At 43.1% G+C, this 20,490-nt stretch overlaps 2 protein-coding genes across 4 annotated transcripts in view; one reads left to right on the top strand and one right to left on the bottom strand.

The window, feature by feature from the left end:
* AASDHPPT (aminoadipate-semialdehyde dehydrogenase-phosphopantetheinyl transferase) overlaps nucleotides 1-8,888 on the bottom strand; it is a 259,279-nt gene extending 250,391 nt beyond the window's left edge. The window contains exon 1 of one of the 3 annotated variants that reach the window (XM_086935251.1): nucleotides 8,699-8,888. In XM_086935251.1, the coding sequence (XP_086791377.1) occupies nucleotides 8,699-8,842 (144 nt within the window). In that variant the 5' untranslated portion in view covers nucleotides 8,843-8,888. The remainder of the gene's footprint in view (nucleotides 1-8,698) is intronic. The other 2 variants (XM_086935249.1, XM_086935250.1) reach the window with 2 other exon arrangements.
* A 330-nt stretch (nucleotides 8,889-9,218) lies between these two features.
* KBTBD3 (kelch repeat and BTB domain containing 3) overlaps nucleotides 9,219-20,490 on the top strand; it is a 117,689-nt gene continuing 106,417 nt past the window's right edge. The window contains exon 1 of the mRNA XM_086935252.1: nucleotides 9,219-9,342. The gene's annotated coding sequence lies outside the window, so the exon portion shown is untranslated. The remainder of the gene's footprint in view (nucleotides 9,343-20,490) is intronic.

Raw genomic sequence — 20,490 nt, forward strand, 5'->3', positions numbered from 1 at the left:
ACCACATTGTGCCCAACAGACACTTCTATTGAAAACTTTGCAGATGCAAACAACTGAACACAAATGGATTGGCCTGTTAAATTCAATCCACACACAAATCACCTAAATGTTGTTATTTAGGAGTTCATACTCTTAAATATTGATTACAAAAATATTAACTTATCAAAATATTGAGGTAGAAATATCTTTTACTAAAATATCGAATTTACATAGTTAAAAAGTACATAACTAAAATATCAACTAAAAACATAACTACCATGAAAATATCAACTACAAAAAATAGTATGTTAAGTTAAGCAATAGAATTTAAAAATTACATCTATTTAAAAAAAATGTAGGGTTTAAATATTACTGTAGAAAAATGTTATTAAATCGAAATACTACTAAATAAATGTAATTAAGTAATTATTAAACATATTATATTTAAAAGTACTTTGCCAAATTAAAAATACTATCTTCAATTTGTATTCCTTCTAAAAATAATGTAATATTTTAGAATTATAAATTTACAAAATAGTTCATAAAAAGACTACTTATTATTACAACATATTGACTCTTGCATATAACTCATTACAGGTATAAGAAAATATTAAACTATTTAAACACACCAACAATTTACATGTCTCAAAACACATTGTAAATACTCATGCAATCACTGAATACAATTCAAATAATAATTTATTCTTAAAGTTCTGTACTTTTGTAGGTTTTTTCATGAAATATTCTAATAGGAATTATTTTAAAAAAATCAAAGAACCATAAAAGCAAACTAGAATTAAATTAAACATTCATAAATAAAATGTATTAACTGCAATTCTACATTGACAAAAATATAATTTGGTAACATTGGGAAAAGTGCATACATTTGGCAGTATCCAGAAAACTATTCAAACTGCTGTTGGAAAAACATTGGGAAAAATGCATATATTTAGGGGCTGGGGTGAAATGTACCATTCTAATCCTAATTCTAACAATATTTCGGAAAGCGAAAATGTTTCTATTGGGAAAGGTGTCAGATTTACAATGCGTAATCAAATCCTATCAAAAATGGAAAGAGTGTATACATGTTGGTGCTGGGGTCAGAATAACTGTCATCTCCAATTCCGACTTATTGGAAAAAGAGCATATATATATTTTTTTATCAAACAAATGTTATTGTGTCAAATGGTCACATATAGTGGTGTTCCTTAAACCAGGAACCATCTGCCACATCAAGCATTGCATATCAATGTCTTTGACAGTAAGTAGGTACATTATTACCTTTGAAATAAGAAAATACATTGTAACAGAAACACCCTAAACCCCCTCTCACACCGACACACTGTTGCGTTTCGATCGTCACTACATCACCCATCCCGGTAAATCCATTCCTATACTATATATACAGTCCCTTATCCTAATGGCTCACAGATCAAGGCAGGTACGGATGCGTCCACAGGGGGCACTGTGTCCAATTCCAGGCCTCTGTAGTCTGCCCCGCATTTCCAGATCTTAGGGTATTTTTGCAGGCAGCCCCTGGCCTTAAATGTCAGAATCTCTAATCCTATATTAAAGTCCAACCTTTTTTGCAATGCCGAGAGAGATGGAGGGGCCGCTGCCTTCCACAGCCTTGCTGTAACCCGTTTGGCCAAGGTCAGCCCTAGCAATAGTAAGTACCTCCTATATATGTTACCGCCTATACCCTCCATAATATGCAGATTTATCAACCTCGGTGAGGCGGGGAGCTCCCATCCCAACTTTCCCAATGAGCACATTTAGAATACAGTGACATTGGTATTCAACACCCTTTTACAAATTACGACTTTTGTGCTCCTCCAGCGGTGGCGCAACTGCGTCATCCGCTGGAGGACTGCCAAGGACTGTTTTAGAAAATGGCCCCGGTTCACAACGCCAGGAGCTAAAGTAAGGAGACCGGATTCAGCCGGGGACCATGCACTCCTGACTCGCCGAAATAAAATAACATTCTGCTCGAGAAAATGTTGAAACCTGTACTGCCACGACCTGTTTGAAAATATGTACTATTCTAATTTACACAGAAAGTATCTAGGAGTCAAAAGTAAACTCTAATCACAAACAACCATTGACATGATGTGGGCATGATGACAAGAAAAATAAGAACTCGCATATGTGAACATAAAAGCACAGTCCGGTGACGAAAAAAAGCGATGCGTTTAACAGGCCACTTCTTAGAAGTAGGACACGGTCCTAATGATTTCACATGGACTGTGTTGGAACAGCCAACCATCCCAGACCATTGCCCTGATGTAAGCAAATCCCTGTTTAAAAAAGAACAGAAGTGGGTCTATAAGCTTAACAGCGACAAGGAGGGCCTAAACAAACCGATACCCTGGATGTCGCTATGATGGAACACTGTACATATATTGATGGCTATATCATTATCAATGTAATAGGTTATCACAATATTTAGCCATATGCATTCTTGTTATTGATGGCAATACCAACACACCATAGGTCATCGTAACTTTTGGCTGTATATATTCATACTGGTAGCCTTTCAAACACATACATATTGCCAGGAGAATTAAATCAATTCCTATCATTTAAACTGAAATAGCGGCCTAGAGGTGTGTTTTATAAATTTCAACAAACATACTTGTCGCTTTTTAGTAACATTGGACCTACTGTCATTGCAGTAGTATAATAACAGTTTTATATTGTTTCACTCAACAATAGCATTCCTAAGTTTTTCTAGCTCCTGGCATAGCATTCTTTAGCTTCTGTTGTATGAAAGCATAAGAGATTGCTCCAAGCTGTGTTACAGTCAGATCATTGTATTCTGTTACAACATGAATTTCCGATTGAAGTCAATTCCTCGTCGAAACCACACGGTACATACATTCTCTAGTACCCGTGGTGCGAATGCGCGAGAGAGTACTTCAGGTTGTGGTCAAAATAGTCAGACCACTGTAACCTGCCATGAATAGAGTGCTTGGTTTGATTCTACTTAATTCCTTAGCAATACGGTATCTGGTACAAAGCGAAATCGTAATTGAAACGCGAAATTTCCATTCCTTCGAACTACAAGGTCCAGCATTCCATGCGCAATCACGTGCACGCATGGAAAGACGAACAATCAAATAGGCTGCGCTCTATCCGTTCGGTGCCTCCCCAGTCTAGCGCAGAGGAATACCTGGAGACACCGAAGGATAGGTGAGCGCTGTAACGGTTCGCTTTGGTGTGATTGCTCTTTACTTGCGCGGTGTGCGGAGAGTTTGATTGTGTTCTCGCTTCGAGTGAAGTTACCATTTCTTGAAAGGGAAACAATATCCGCTCGTTTTTCTGTCACGCCCATGCCGGTTTGGCGAGCCCAGTAATGGTTCTGGTTTCCCTTGGGTGTTATTGTTGTTTTTTACGCGTACTTTGCGTGAAATGCTGAGTGTTTTGCCCTGAGGGAGTTACTAATTGCCAAAAAGGGAGATAACATCCACTTGTGTGCCTGTCATTCACACGGCCCCCTCCCCACGGTGACATAATTCACTACCGAGTCGCCCTTGAGCTCTAACAGTGCTAGATGTCTATAACATCGCAGTATCGTCTTAACGAGGGAGTGAATGGAAATGCAGAGATCGTGTATAACAATTGTCTTGGGAAATGGGACAATGTTTCCATGATTACTGAAGCGATCAAGATGTGTAACAAGACACCACATACTATTCTTAGTGTCTCTGAATTTGGTCAGTAAGGTTGATTTGACTTCCTTATGGGATAAACGGTGGAATGCTTATGTATATATGTGTCTTTTCATAACAGAGCGGTGCTCCTCAATTACCTGAGCTGCAGCCAGGTGAGGTGAGGCGCGATCCCCACACGAATTGGGTGAGTGATAACATGTTTAGATATATGTATTGACATGATTACAAAAATAACACTACTGATGAGTGTATTTTTACGAAATTGTCTGTCTCTTTTCACTTTTTTTTCTTGTTGACATGACTATATTTTTTAGATTGTGGCGGAGCATCTGAACCTGACAAACAGGTGATATGATTCCTTTTTATTCTTCTCACTATACTCGACAGCAGTAGCAATATCTAGGTCCTGATGAATGCATAGGCACTTTCCTTTTATGCAGAAACATGTTGACCACTCGCTAAGCAGATATTTTGTTAAATCTGTTATTTCACCATTGTTTTTATGTTTGGGGAGCTGAGAGAAAACATTAAAAGTTCCACTTCTACTCAGTCTTACCTAACTTTATTCTATCACTAATCACTCACTTGCACTGCTTTTTTTCAGTTATCACACTACACTGACACCACTCACTAGATAAAAACGTAGGGTCTTCTTACTCTCATAGTCCTCTTCCAACTCTTGTGACTGTGTTTGCATTAACTCCTGGGTAAGGAGAACCCATATGATGTAAAAGTGGTGGAACAGATCGACAACTGATGGGAAAATTTTCACCTTGGGTATGTGTCTCACGTGAATTTTGCTACATAATATCACGTGGTGTCACTGAATAATTTAGTTCACAATCGTCTTTTTTGTCATGTCAATGGTTGTTTGTGATTAGAGTTTACTTTTGACTCCTAGATACTTTCTGTGTAAATTAGGTTATTGTTGGGGGCGCGTATCTAGTATGGAGTCGTTAAACTAGCCCTTGGACCCTCTTCTATGTAGTGTGTTTTATAATATGTACTATTCTACATGTTATACATCTATATTATACCCGAAGACTTGAAAAAGCCCAGGTCGACTTGACCCAAATGGGCGAAACACGTGTCGGCTGACATCCTTTGTCTAATTGAGATTTTGAATAAATTGCATTCTTTTTAAAGAAGATGCCTTGAAAATAAACACAAAAAATGACTCCAAAAAAAGGATTTGAACTTTTTCTTCTTCCTTTGCTTTTCCCGAAAATGAATGGAGTACTTACTCAAAAAATTGTTTGGATGAATTATTTTGAGGCTTGAGAGATCCCGAGCCTCGAGTAAATCTCCTCCGAAACTATTGTGTGCACGAATTTGGGAAATACTATCCAGCACTGGGATCCAAGGACCTCTTCATTTCAATGTTTGTCAAGGCTGTGGTACGCCCACCCGCCAGATTGCAAGTGTAATCCATGGTGGGCAGGAGTTGCAGCTGCAGTCTGACTGCGGTGGCCTCATAGGAGAGCCTAGCATGCAGACCGCCGTCATGAAAGAGCTGACTGCAAGTTCCTACACGGTTTGGCATGCATCCTACACCGTGAGGGAACTTGGGGTACAAATCCAGGGGGGCACATGTTGTGCAACCCCTGCATTCCCCTTCAGGTCCAGGAGCAGCAGGGGGCCCTTTGTTGCCTCTCCACCACCCTTTTCGTGGTGGGCTCACCACCATGAATGGGGCGGCTGACAGGTAACTTGCAATATGCTCTTCAGTGCCGCAGCGGCGCCACTAGCATATTGCAGCACCCTGACAGCTGCATGACCACAGTGCGATACTGGGTCCCCAGTGGACGCAGTGGTCTTGTGGTGGTCCACCTGCCACACTCATAATACTCGGCCCATAATCCTTTATGCAGAAGCGATCTATAAGCACATTGTCAAAGTAATCCTGAAAATACCATATCAGCTGCAGTTATCAGCCATTTAACAACCATCTTCCGCCACGTAGAAAATATCTATACCCATTATCTCAAGTGATATAATTTTAAAAAACATGGTCAGGACATACAACAGCCATTTACCACACAACTCACATGTAAAAATAAGCCAGTCCCATATTCCCAACTGGAGCAGTAGAGATGTGTGGCAAATGTATTCAACAGTCTCAAGTCAAGTCAAGTCAAATAACTTTATTCGGTTGTTCGAATTGACAACCATAAAAGTATTTACATTACATTCAACAGTCGTTTGAAGCCCATAATCTACCATGTATAAAATAGCTAATTACCTTTTTCCCTAAAACAATGATGAAAATATTATGCCAGAAATATTTAGCAGCCATTTACCACACAGTCTCCTAAGTGTAAATTACCTAATTTTATTTTTACAACAGGAATCATTATAACATAGTGGAAAAGGAATATATGACGAAATCCTGCAGCCTTTTCCCCCGCAGGGAATCACAACGCGGTCGTTACAACGACTGCATTGTGATTCCGCATACCATTACTCCACAAGTCGGAACAACGACTTGTGGAGGGGTCCACAAGTCGGAACAACGACTTGTGGAGGGGGGGCGCTGGATGTTGTAATAGTATAATTTACTATTTCAACTCCAGTCTGTGCAGACATTAGGGAAGGTGTTGGATTTTAAATCCAACTCCTCCCCTCCCCCTCCGCAAGTCGTTCTTCCAACTTGCGGAGTAATGGTATGCGGAATCACAATGCGGTCGTTGTAACGACCGCTTTGTGATCCCCTGCAGGGGTATAAAGTTGCGGGGTAAAGGTTGTTTACCGTGGAAAAGTCATTCAATAGACCTTTAAGGCCATAATACTCCATGAGTAATATAGCAAATTATTGTTTCGTCATTCGAATGATAGCAAAATAGTGTCAGGTACATTTGATAGCCATTTATCCCCAACATCATGTGTAAAAAATGTGCTATGTCCATTTTTCCAAGTTGGAAGAGTAAAACAATGTGCCCGGGGTACGTAACAGCTGTTTACTACCCATAAACACCCATGTAAAATTTGTTATTTTAATTTTCCTTACAGGAAACATTAGAACATACTAGCATATGTATTCAACAGCCCTTTACAGACTATAAACCCCCCACACCTGAAATGGAAAATTACTGTTTCCTTACACAAATCAAGAAAATACAGTACCAGGTGAAAGTAAAAGCTATTAAACATCCGTCATCCGCTTTGAGAAAGTCACTTTGCCCATTATCCCAAAAGGAATAAGTAAAATACAATGCCTATGATATGTAAAGGGTATTTACCACCCATCAACCTCATGTAAAAATGTGGCGTTCCTATTTTCAGAATAGGAAACATTAGAACACAGTAGCAAGTGCAATCAACTGTCCTTTAAAGCCCAAAATATCCCATGTGTTAAATAGCTCATTACCTTTCCTTACAGGATTCATGAAAACATAGTGCGAGGTGTATGCAACAACCACTAACATCCACAATCACCCTTGATAAAAATTAGGCACACCCACTTTTTCCAATGAAACATTAGAACGCAGTGTCAAATGTATTTAACAGCCATTTAAAGCCCATAGTCCTCATTCGTAAAATAGCTCATTAGTATTGCTTCACAGGAGTATTGAAAATACAGAGCCAGGTATATCTGACAGCCGTTTAACACCCACCATCCTCCATGTAGAAAATCTCTATGCACCTTATCCCTAAAGGAATATGTAAAATAATCTTCCTGTGATATGTAGCTGTCATTTAGCACTTATAATTCCACATGAAGAAAACAGTTATGCCCATTTTTCTAACCGAAACATATTACTTTTTTTGCCAGATTAGTGTTATTACCACTTAATACCCATGACTGGTCACTACAAATTTGGATTGCCAGTTATATAAATTCTACCATTGTGTAAATGTAACTGTTGCTAATACAATATATTTAAATAGTCTGCTTTTTCCATTTCGATTAAGTAACTCTGTGCTATTTACGTGTTGTTGCCATAGTGCTAACAATAATTCTTCCTACATATAGTATGTTATGTGTCCACTACCTCTGAAAACAGTGAAATTGCACCTGTTTGTAATCCACTGGCACACAATCACCAAGAATGTACAATGGAATAAAACATATCATACAAGGTAAAAGATCGTATTGCATATATATGGGAAAATATCACAAAAGGCCCACTGCGTGAATGTTTACCAGCAAGGTAATGGATAATAACGTGTATGTGATCACTGGGATATGTCATGCAAGCATATAATTAACATAATTTCTTTCATATATTGGTCAAACAAAGCTATTACTTGGTTGTGTGACTTTGCCACCAACAATTCAATGGTTAAAAAGTGTGTGCTCTTCAGACTTGTAGTAAAAACATCCTGTATAGGGTAACAAATACTGCAAAGAGAGTAACTGTTCTCTGTGCACGTGTGCATTAAACTGCACTGCCATTGGTGGACACTTAAAGAAAGCAGCCCATCATCCCAAATTATCATTTTAGTATGTCGCCTATTTAAATCTTTATACTGGCTTCTTTGAGAAACCGCCACCGCAAAAAAATATTTACACCTACATACCACCCACTAGTTATGTATAGTGAGTGCCAATACATCAATATTGCCTTTATAGATGGCAGGCATACACGAAGTAATGAGCTGCCAACTAGGACGTCATGAATAAAATTCTAAGCAAGTTACTATATGTAGATTTCGGTTTACGATCGAAGACCCACCTCTTCAAGTTTATTTTACTTCAAATTTACAACGTAGAACTGCTAATAAATTGTTTGTGCGTGTATTTGTGACATTCTTCTTTGTTTTCAAACTTGATAAATTGTGGATGGTATTCAAAGTTCTTAAATATGTCAGGACCATACATGCCTATGGACCCGATCCAGGTGGGAGACTGCTGATTTTTAAATCCCAAAAATACTTTATTTTAGCGGTCTCCTGCCTGAAATTGGCCCGAATTCCATACAAATCAGTAAGAAATACAAATTACCCGTTTTTGTATTTTTTTTAATTGAGCACCATAACTGAACAGCGTCTTGTATAACATTACTGCACAATGCAACACATAAGCAACTAGGCAATGCGTGTACCATGGCGGCTTTGGCATCCCGAGTGAACACAAATTGTCCGATCCGTAGCTTCTCTTCTGGTTGCACACAGCGAGCAGCCAGAAGCCACTGTGCGCGTCCGGGGGTCCATGCCCCGCAACCGAAAGCCCAGCGCACGCTCCCCATTGAAACTCTGCTAAGCCGCACATCTGAGAGTGACAGATAGAAGACAGAGCTCAGAACCCTGCAACATGACGCACTTCCGGATACACAGAACTCCCAATGTTTTCCTGCTAAGAGGGCGGACATCTTTAAATGAGTGCATTTACCAGCTTAAATAGGAGTCCTATTTAGTTTTGTGGAATTACAAACTGTATTTTTATTATTTAATTTTTGTTCAGGGTAAAACGTATTGCATTGTCATTATAAAAGTATAGCACTACACTACTGATTGTTAGCATTTGTGTAAAGTAGCCAACACAAATACATGTGTTAAAAACGATGTTTTTACTGATATTGTGTTTATTGAACTGTATTATGTGCCTTGGCATTTTGTTTTGGTGTGACGAACATGACTCCTGTTCTAAGATGGTGGCTGGTTGGAGGGTGCGGTCTGGTTTAATGATCTAAGGCACCGCACTAGACCTCAGGCGGGCAGCTCTGAAGGTGCAGGGCAGGGATTTTGGGTGAGTTGCACGAGTGACAGCGCTGCGCATGAGTTAGGAGTATCGTTATTTGCACTGCCAGAATATCCCGCAGTCAGAGTTGTTTGCTAGGCGTTTCCAACTTCCCTGAGTCTTGTATTTACAGTGTTATCACTGGTGAGTTCACTGATGTATGCATCCCATTTCCAACGCTACCGCATACGAAAAATTAGATGCGAGTTGCTAAAGTTGTACGTTTTTTTTTTTTTTTTTTGCAATCCGAATAAACACTTTTAGAAAAGCTAGTATCTTGAGTTTAGACAGAATTACTCGTTGAGGTCATCATGCACGACGTGGAAACACTTCCCCCACAGGATCGGAACATAGGCAACAGATCATTTTCTAACTTAATACTTGATCCCTAGCGTTCCAAGTCCCTGCTGCTCAGCCAGTGTGTGAGGTCATGTAGAATGTTGAGAGTGGATTGAGTTTCAGTTGAAAATATGGCCTGAGCAGCAAGTATGCTGCTCCTGGTGGGGCTTAGCTATCTACTTGAAACTAAGATCTAATAGACCTTATACTGTACACTACTGTAGTGAAGACAGTACACGATGTATGGTTGAATCCTTTAGTTTATTGAAGAATAAAGACCCCAGCAAAAGCGTAACACCAACTCAGCCATCCTCTCCCATCTCTGACTTCACATTCCATATTACATCATAAGCATCCTACCAGGTTCCACAACTATTGCGGCAGAGCAGGGACAGTACAACAGTAACTTTCTATCACATACCTTTTAACATAAAGGCAGGGCCGGTTCTAGGATTTGCGAGGTCCTGGGCTAAAAGGGACCGTGCGAGGCCCACTCTAATTTAGATAAGTGGCCCCTTGCAAGGAGACCGTTCACAGACACTGTGGGGGCCCCATTGTCCAGCATTTTGGCCCCCCCACAGTTTTAACTTTTACTCCACAATCATTTCTCACACCTTCAGTCCGATAGGTGTGAGAATTGATTGTGGTCTAAAAGTTAAAACTGTCGGGGCGCCAAAATGCTGGACAATGGGCCCCCCACAGTGTCTGTGAATGGTCTCCTTGCAATTGAGGGAGCGTCTCCGTCTCCCTCCCCTATGCCTCCTGACACCATCCATGAGAGGCCCAGGGAGGGGCCCCCTCCAATGGACCTTAATTGCAGGCGACACCTTTCTTGGTAATAGATCGCCAGGGAAACAACAGGACACATCACCAGTGTGTGGCCCCATGCTGGTGGGCTGAGTGCGAGGCCCTGTGCAGCCGCCCACGCTGCCCATGCCTAGCATGGGCCCTGCATAAAGTAGTAACACAACAACTACGGGCACTCAATTTCCTTTACAACACTGGTGACTATCTAGGGGAGAACCCATGCGTGAAGTACAAAGTGAAAAGATGAGTGAACCTCTGAAGAAACTAATAGTTAATTGGATACCAGTTAAATCAAGTGTCAAGGAAAAAAAGCACAAAAGAGTCACTGAACGCCTAGATGCCCCACAAGGGTCTTCTCCATCTGGCAACACTTAGCCCAGGCTTTTGATCTGCTTTGAGCAGCTGTGTGCAGTTAGAAGCAACGTCAGTGTTTATTTGAGAGGAACTGGCAATGTTCAAGTGAACTTGCTGTTTTGAATTTATCTAGAAGTGGCAGTGCTTATTTAAAGGAACTTTCTGCTTTATTTGTTTTAACTGGCAACCTGGAAAGGGATGTGTATGAAATGTATTCTGCTGCAGAGCGGTGCTTCGTGGAATAATTCACCTAGAATATGCTCTGCTAAGCCTCCACATTACGCTACTTTGTAACGTGCCTCTCAGGAGTGGTGTGCGTTTGCTTACTAGTAAAGTGAATGAGGCGGAATTTGAAAGGCCTGCAAGTGTTGCCATGCATGGTGCATTTTGAGTGCAGCCGTGAGCAGAGAAGGCCACGGGTGGTGAGAGTTGGCGTCATCCTCATCCTCATCCACAAGTTCCAGTGAAGATGCACGTGCTGGTGCATTAGGGTGACCAGAATCTTAAAGCTAAAAACCGGGACATTTCACAAAAATAGAAGAAGGACTACAATTTTACTTCAAGAGATGAGAGCGGTCCTCAGCAATGAATTCTATTTCAGGACAGGAGGTTCCGATTATGCTTATTCTCATTTCTTTAATCAAAATGCTCAGCAGTCAATAACAAGTGAAAAACCACAATACCCATGAACACTTGGGAATAACCATAGAGTCTGTCATATAAAAGGCCATGTAGAACGTCGCACTTCCTCTTTCTTTGCTGCTGCGCAGCCAGTTAAGTGCATTTATCTTACCTACTTGTGTAATTGATGTTTTCTGTGACTTTCGAATTAGCGCTTTGCTCGCGCTTTGTGCCGCGTTACTGTGCCCGTTTGCTTCCTTTACATATTTGCGGCGTTGCGCGGCTGGGAGCGTGTTTCACCTCCCTTTGGGTCCGGGCGCCTTGTGCCCGTGTCCTGTCTTCGTGGAGTGGGAGTTGTTGTGGACTCGCACTGTTGCGCGAGCTCCCCATCTTCATTCTGAGGCAGCCGGTGTCCGCGTATGCGCGGTAGCTGTTTCCGGCGCTCCGTGTCTCTCACAGTAACCGGAGCTTCTGACAAGACATCCCTTGCGACTGAAAACGCCCACAGCCTCTGAATTAACCCCTCTTTGACGCTGGTTGCTGGAAAAGGCTTCAGGCTGAATAATTTGGCATAGGCTCTGCCTAGAGTGCTTTTTCTTCAACGGCAAGCCCTCCCTCCACCTTTTAATTATTTTTTGAGGCAGTTTTCTGCATTTCTTTGGCTGCTGTGGGGTTATTGTCACTCCCCCTGACTTTTGCGTTTGGCAAATATTGGTTCTGTCATCTTGTGGGCATATTTACACTACTGGTGTACATTGAGTGAATACTATTATGATGATGACTGTGACTATGACGAAGAGGCCTCTGAGTCTCTTGAGCAGGATTTGGTGGAAGCCCTTGACAAAGGTGTGCAGCACTCCATGAATAAGGCGCTGGTTCGCGCTATAACTCCTCTGAAGAGGCATTTGACTCAATATGCTCAACAACAGGGTTGGGTTCCTGCTTCGCGTAAGTCAACTTCCCCAAATAATCCTCATGCTTCTGATTTTCAAAAGTTGGCCAAAACTCTTTTCACGGCCAAGTCCAAGTCTGCGCCACCTGCGGCGGATAGTGATGATCAGCTTTCCTCGTCCTCCTCTGACCATGTACCGCCACCCCCGAAGAAGAAGAAATGTAAGGAGCATTTTGTGGAAGCCCCCTCTAATCCCCCAGTCCTGACCTTTGAACCCTCAGACATTATTCACCCCAATTCAACCGCATGGCTCCCCTCACCGGCGGTGGCTGAATATGTACAGCAACATATCCGTCAGCCTTTTGAGAATGAGGTCCGCGCACGCCTCCGTTCAGAATGCCCAAGACCGGATCTGGCGGACAACATGGCAGATACACCGGAGGTGGATCCCACCATGGTGACTTAACTTCGTAAGTTTGCTAAGGATCCTAAGAAGGGTCTGGACCGTTCCTGGCGTTCGTGTCAAGACAAGGTACTTGATCTGCTGGGCCCGCTCACAAAGATTTTGGACCTCGGCTTCGTTGCCAAGGAGTCCTCTGGGATGGTGGATCCGGATGAACTTATTGAATGGTCCCAAAGGGCGATTTGCCAGCTTGGCAACGTCAACTGCGTTCCATACTCCTTAAGCTCGATCCTAAATTGGCGGAGCTTTCCACTTCGGAATCTGGTCCGGCTGCTCAAGGCTTGCTTTTTGGTCAGCCATTTTTGAAATAACTAACGCAATGTGTCAGCACCTTCAGTGGTTTGGACAAAGCTCAGGCCTTGCTTCGGCGGGCTTTCCGTCCGGTTTTCAGCAAGGCCGGACGAAATAGGGGACGTTCGTTCGGCCATGGTTCCCAACAACCCAACCAGAGAGGGTTTCAGTCCCATAGAGGAGGGAATCAGGATTCAAACTATTCCCAGAGGTCCAATTTCTACCCCTCCAGGAAAGGCCGAGGACAGCACAAGAGAGGACGTTCCGGTGGAACCTCCAGCGGATATCAGGATTCCGCAACTTCAGGTGAGCCTAATTCCTGCTTGCAGTGTGGTTCTGGGGGTCAGAATACATTTTTTCCTAGACAATTGTCGGTTGATCTCCAACGATGCTTGGGTTCTGGAGACGGTCCAAGGGTACAAGATAGAGTTTTACCAGTCCCAGCATCAATCCCACCCTCCCTCTCCTTTTTGTTTCTCCCAAAGGGATCAGGAGTTCATCTCCGAAGAGCTAAAGTCACTTCTCTTGAAGGGGGCGATTGTTCCAACCACGCGTCACCCAAAAGGGTTCGTCAGCACGGTTTTTCTCGTGGAGATAAAGGGAGGGGGCTCCAGGTTAGTGCTCAATCTAAAAGAGTTCAACGGCGGAGTGGTCTACAGACACTTCAAGATGGAGGGGATCCATCTGTTGCGGGATCTTTTACGGGAGAAGGATTGGATGGTTCGTCTCGATCTCAAGGACGCTTACTTGACCATTCCAATTTACCATCCGCATCGCCGCTTCCTCCAGTTTCACTGGCAGGGGACTTGGTACGAGTATCAGGTTCTCTCGTTCGGCCTCTCGTCGGCACCTTGGTGCTTCACGAAGCTGTTGAGGCCAGTCGTGGAGTCTCTTCGCAGTCGGGGTGTTCGTTTAATCATTTACCTGGATGACATCCTCCTTCTGGCGGAGTGTCCGCTCACACTGATGTCTCATCTGGAATGGTCCATAGACCCCTTACCCCTGGGTTTTCTGGTGAACATCCAGAAGTCTGTGTTGCATCCGACTCAGGTGATAGACCTCTTGGGTTTCCGGGTCAACTCTCTTACATGTCAACTTCTGTTACCCAATCAGAAGATTCGGTATATAAAGAGAGAATTGAATTCAGTTATTGCGAGACCGACTATGTCATTGAGATCGTTAGCACGAGTTGTCGGTCTTTTGGCTTCTTCCCTTCAGGCGATCTTCCCGGCCCCTCTGCATTACAGGGCTTTGCAGCGCCTAAAAATTCGCCATCTCCAAAACGCCCTCCGGTATTCGGATCAAATTCCTCTCTCGGAGGAGGCGAGGTCGGAGATGCAATGGTGGCTGGATCATGTGGAGGCTTGGAATGGTCGAGCCCTATTCGATCCTCGCCGGAGGTAGTGATCAAATCGGATGCCAGCCATTGGGGCTGGGGGGCCCGGTGCGGTCCAATCTCGACAGGGGGTCGGTGGTCTCCCCAGGAACTCTCTCTCCATATCAATTGTCTGGAGCTCCTGGCGGGCTCCTTTGCGATTCGTTGCCTGTCTCCCCTTCGGTCCAACTGCTGTATACTCCTCTGCATGGACAACATATCAGAAGTCCGTTATATCAACAAACTGGGGGAAACTCGGTCGAAGTTACTGGCGGAGATTGCCAAGGATTTTTGGCACTTTTGTCTGCAACAGAAGATCACTGTTATTGCAGAATATCTCCCCCCGGCCGCAACAATCTCATTGCGGATTGGAACTCGAGATATCTGAGGGACTTCAGCGATTGGAGACTCCATCCCCGGGTGTTCCGTCGCATTCTCCGGTCTTGGGGGCGATGTCAGATAGATCTGTTTGCTTCACGCCTCAACACACAACTCCCGCTGTTCTTCAGCTGGACGCCGGACCTGGAAGCCCTAGCCACGGATGCCTTTCTCCAACCATGGCCGGCGTCTCTGTGTTATGCCTTTCCCCCGTTCAGGATGATTCCCAGGGTTCTGGCTTACACGAAGAGCTCTATTACAATAGTGGCCCGCTCCTCATTTGCTCAAAGGCTGAATAAGTGGAAAAAAGGTTAGTTTATGCGATAGAGAAATTATTTAGCTTCTATCCATAGTTTTACACTCCGTTGTAATGTTCAATCTGGCAATGTTGCCAGCATGTGTGTGTGTATGTCAGTGTCACCACTATGCTACATGTGTATCCTCCCTTCCAAGTGTGAAAAAAGGGGAGGGGAGATTGACAGTGTCTCACGGAAGCAACACCAAGGGGAGGATTGTATCAGACTGGTACTCGCCTGATTCCTCACTTCTCATCATTGACTACTGTCAACCTTTTAAAGAAAAATGGGAGAAAAACCAACATAAAGAAAGTGCATATAGGTCCAACAACCCTGTGGTGTTGTGAGTGCTAGAAACCCAATGTGATATTTTTTTGCCCAATTACGTGAAAAAACAACAAAATACCACGCTAAAAAGAGTGCAACTAGCTGGCAACTCACAATTTTATCCCACCCCTTGTGTGAGCCAGAGACGAGATCAGCACACCTATGCGATACCGACCACCTGGCGGTTCAAAGCATCCCAGTACGTAGACAGGGACCACACTCGTGACGCAGTCTTTCACGGGGGCCGGGTAGGCTCATCACGGCAGGCCACCTGGTACAATAAGGGAAGACTTGTGAAAGGTGCATGCTAAACGCTGACCCATCAACTAAACCCTGAAGAAATCACTAAAAACAAAGTGATGAAACATGTCGGTTGACTTTTAATCAGAGTGAACTAGCAGCACAGAATAAAATTGTGAGTTGCCAGCTAGTTGCACTCTTTTTAGCGTGGTATTTTGTTGTTTTTTCACGTAATTGGGCACAAAAATATCACATTGGGTTTCTAGCACTCACAACACCACAGGGTTGTTGGACCTATATGCACTTTCTTTATGTTGGTTTTTCTCCCATTTTTCTTTAAAAGGTTGACAGTAGTCAATGATGAGAAGTGAGGAATCAGGCGAGTACCAGTCTGATACAATCCTCCCCTTGGTGTTGCTTCCGTGAGACACTGTCAATCTCCCCTCCCCTTTTTTCACACTTGGAAGGGAGGATACACATGTAGCATAGTGGTGACACTGACATACACACACACATGCTGGCAACATTGCCAAATTGAACATTACAACGGAGTGTAAAACTATGGATAGAAGCTAAATAATTTCTCTATCGCATAAACTAACCTTTTTTCCACTTATTCAGCCTTTGAGCAAATGAGGAGCGGGCCACTATTGTAATAGAGACTTTTGAGTGGGGGGCGGCCTGTCTCTGTTTCCCCCTTGGCTCCTGTTTTTTGTGAGAGTTACACGAAGAGCTACCAAGCACAGCTGATCTTGATTGCTCCCTTGTGGAGAGCTCAACCGTGGTTCCCGGTTCTCCTGGAAATGGTTTGCGCAATGCCGTTGCTTCTTCCTCAGAAGTGGAATCTCCTGCTAGATCCTCTTCAGAATCCGCATCCCCTGATTCTGTCAGGTTCTCTTCTGCTACTGGCGTGGCGGATTTAGGGGAACGCTGGTTTGTCCCGGGCCTTTCTGCAGACGCTTCCAGATTCATCAGTGACGCCTGGTCTCCTGGTACCCACAAACGCTACAGGGGCTCTTGGCGGCGATGGTATGACTGGTGTGTTCAACGGAAAGTTGATCCAACATCAGCAGATGTTTCTGTAATGTTTCATTTTTTGGCCTCGCTTGCCTCATCTGGCTTGGCGTATCGCACGGTGAACAATTTCCGTTCCGCTATATCTACGGGCCACCTCCATGTGGATGGTAAATCGGTGGGTGAACATCCTTTGGTTTCTAAGTTGCTCAAAGGTATCCACCTTGCGAATCCTCTGCGTTCTAAGTATGTCTCTTTATGGGACGTGTCGGTTCTGTTGCGTTTTCTGGATGCCTGGCCGGTTAATTCTTTGTTAACCCGTAAACAGCTGTCAGCCAAACTGACTATGTTGTTGTGTCTGGTTTCCTGCAAGCGGGTGTCTGATGTCCGTGCTTTAGATCCGGCCGGGCGCAGCTTTACTCCTGAGGGAGTATCATTTCGCCTTTCTCGGCGTACCAAGACCAATACTGAATACTTTTCTTAACCGTCTTTCCCCGCTCGTCCCAACCTTTGTGTCTTCCGTTGTCTCAAGGATTACAAATAAGTACTTCTTCTTTTCGTTCTGATATGCAAGGTCAGTTGTTGATTGTTTTGCAGAAGCCTTTTCGCCCCATTACCCCGGCTACTTTGGCTCGGTGGGTACGTTGGCTCATGGCAGAAGCTGGAATTGATGTGTCTGTGTTTGGAGCACATTCTGCTCGAGGGACTATGGCTTCTAAAGCTTTCTCAATGGGTGTCACTTTGTGTGATATTATGAAGGCCGCGGATTGGTCTTCTGATTCTGTTTTTAAAACCTTTTATTTTAAGCCTATTGATAATGTTGCTCCAGTTGTGGTGGATCACCTTTAAACAAGCATAATCGGAGCCTCCTGTCCTGTAATAGAATTCAAAATTTGCAAACATACGTGACCAGAACTTTCAATTCTATTAAGGACAAGGAGGCGAGGATTATCCCACCCATTATTGTATGCATTATTGTTACTGTACACATTTTCAAAAGTTTCTTACTGTTGAAATTATGCTTTTATGAAACAACAAGAGAGTAAGGGTATGTCAAAGAACACTCTTTTACCCCTTCTGAAATATATAATAATAAACAACAGAAGAGTGTCAAGGTAACTCATATAACACGAAACAAGACTCAAAAACTCATTGATGTCAGGTAGACAGAAAAGGAAGTACCACCATCTAAAGAAACAAAAGATTAAGTCAAGAAATCAGGAATAAGGTGCATGTGCTCAGTGATGAAAAAGAACCCTCAGGCACTGCCTATAAAGGTCAGTAGCCAATTGTCTTCATTGGGTTCAAAAAAGTAGGAAAAACGAAATAGTGATAAGGTAGTGCATTAAAAAGAGCGTGGGCTACTCATCACACATTACATTTTATTAAGAGGGTAGCTCTAACTCTAGTAAAAACAGTGCGAATTTAAGGACTGGTAGATGGTTGGGTTAGTTTGAACCAACAAGTCCTTACTAAAGTGACAGAAAAACAAAAATGGTCAACATGTTTCTGCTTTAAAGCCAGCGATCGGCTCAGCATTCGTCAGGACCAGGAAACTCTATCTTGTACCTAGAAGGGCCCTCACGATGTTCCCCAATGCGTGTCTTTATCCGCCTGGTGGTCATGCCCACGTACCTAAGATGGCAGGGGCAAGTAATCAAGTAGATAACATTACTTGAATTACAATTGGTGTGACTTCTCAATTGCCATTCTTTCCCTTCCTCTAATTGTAAGACCTTGGAAGTGGTGGTGAGGTGACACACACTACATCCCCCACAGGGGAAGTGGCTTTTTTCTGGACTTAGTTTTTCAAGTTCTTTAAGACTACTTTATTTAAGAATAATTTTTCCCGGTCAAAATTTGGTGCATGTTGGATGTAAACGTATGACTTCTGTGAAAACGCCATATCAGTCATGTTTTTAAAAACAAACTTGTTTTTGTTTTATTTCCAGATTTTCTGTCTCCCCCTTAGGGGTGAGACTGTTGGAAGACTTACCCAATATAGGAAGTCTGCACTAATCAGGTTGTATTAGTCTTGTATACTTGTTTCTCTACACCTTAGTTTTGGACACCCTAGTGAGGGCCCTTCTAGGTACAAGATAGAGTTTCCTGGTCCTGACGAATGCTGAGCCGATCGCTGGCTTTAAAGCAGAAACATGTTGACCATTTTTGTTTTTCTGTCACTTTAGTAAGGACTTGTTGGTTCAAACTAACCCAACCATCTACCAGTCCTTAAATTCGCACTGTTTTTACTAGAGTTAGAGCTACCCTCTTAATAAAATGTAATGTGTGATGAGTAGCCCACGCTCTTTTTAATGCACTACCTTATCACTATTTCGTTTTTCCTACTTTTTTGAACCCAATGAAGACAATTGGCTACTGACCTTTATAGGCAGTGCCTGAGGGTTCTTTTTCATCACTGAGCACATGCACCTTATTCCTGATTTCTTGACTTAATCTTTTGTTTCTTTAGATGGTGGTACTTCCTTTTCTGTCTACCTGACATCAATGAGTTTTTGAGTCTTGTTTCGTGTTATATGAGTTACCTTGACACTCTTCTGTTGTTTATTATTATATATTTCAGAAGGGGTAAAAGAGTGTTCTTTGACATACCCTTACTCTCTTGTTGTTTCATATGAGTTCGCAGCGTGCAGCTGCGAGAGTTCCTTTTAACATTTTATTGGGTAATATAATTCTACAGAGTGCTACGTCTTGACTTTTTGAAATGGAGGCATCTGGTCTGTCATTTACTAGAGAGGAGGCGGATGCCATATTAAGTGATCCCTCTCTGTTTGCGGATCCCTTGATGGCTCAGACTATATCACAGACCTCCGAATGGGAAAAATTGGGTGAACAAAAGAAAAGTAGGATTAGGGCTATCCTTCATGGAACAATGATGAAGGAGTACCTTACAAACAAAATGGCCCCTAAGGGTCTACTGGTATCCAATGCCCCAAGAATATTCCTTGAGGACAGTGTATTCAGGAAAGAGTGGGCACAAATTGCGTGGCACTGCACGCATGATTGGGCCCTCCTCATTATAAAGACAGCAGTACGCTTATCAGAGGCACTACTAATTGAGATACAGGTCACTGAGGGTCAGATGAAGACCACAATTACAGGTTTCAAAAAGAAACTAGAAGAGTTCAACAAGGAACTCAATGAGTATAAGGATAACCTGGCACAATCCAAAATTACTAAGTTCCAAAAAGATCTTAAAAAATGGTCCTATGATAAAACCTACCCATATGCCAGTGACGATTACACTCCACCAGATCGAACTAACCAAGATCTTAACACCACTGATGACTCAGACTCTAGTAACTCAAGTAATGGTAGTCGTGGGAACAAATCACGCGGCAGGGGTAGAGGAAATCAACAACGAAGCCAATATAACCCACATTGGTTTCCCTACCCTAATCAGGGACTGGGTGCATACCAACACAACCCCTACAACCAGCCGCCCTTTCCATCGAACTTCGGTTGGAATCCACACTTTGCTCCCCCCCCACCACAACATTTCCAACAAAATATGTACCCACAACCTTTTTTAGGGTTTGGTCGGAGGGGCAGGGGGAAGAGGAGAGCAGGGAACCAGGTCCACTGGGGACCAACAGAATCTGTAGGGGACAACACACGGAGCAAAACTCAGGACCAGAGAGCGGGCCCGAGCAACCAAAGAGTCTAATTACTAATCTATCAAAAATAGTCCTGACTCCTGATGAGACCTCTGTCTTGGAAAAGGGCTTGGGTTTTATAC

Source organism: Lissotriton vulgaris, chromosome 8 (genome assembly GCF_964263255.1).
Source record: "Lissotriton vulgaris chromosome 8, aLisVul1.2, whole genome shotgun sequence".
NCBI classification, from domain to species: Eukaryota; Metazoa; Chordata; class Amphibia; order Caudata; family Salamandridae; genus Lissotriton; species Lissotriton vulgaris.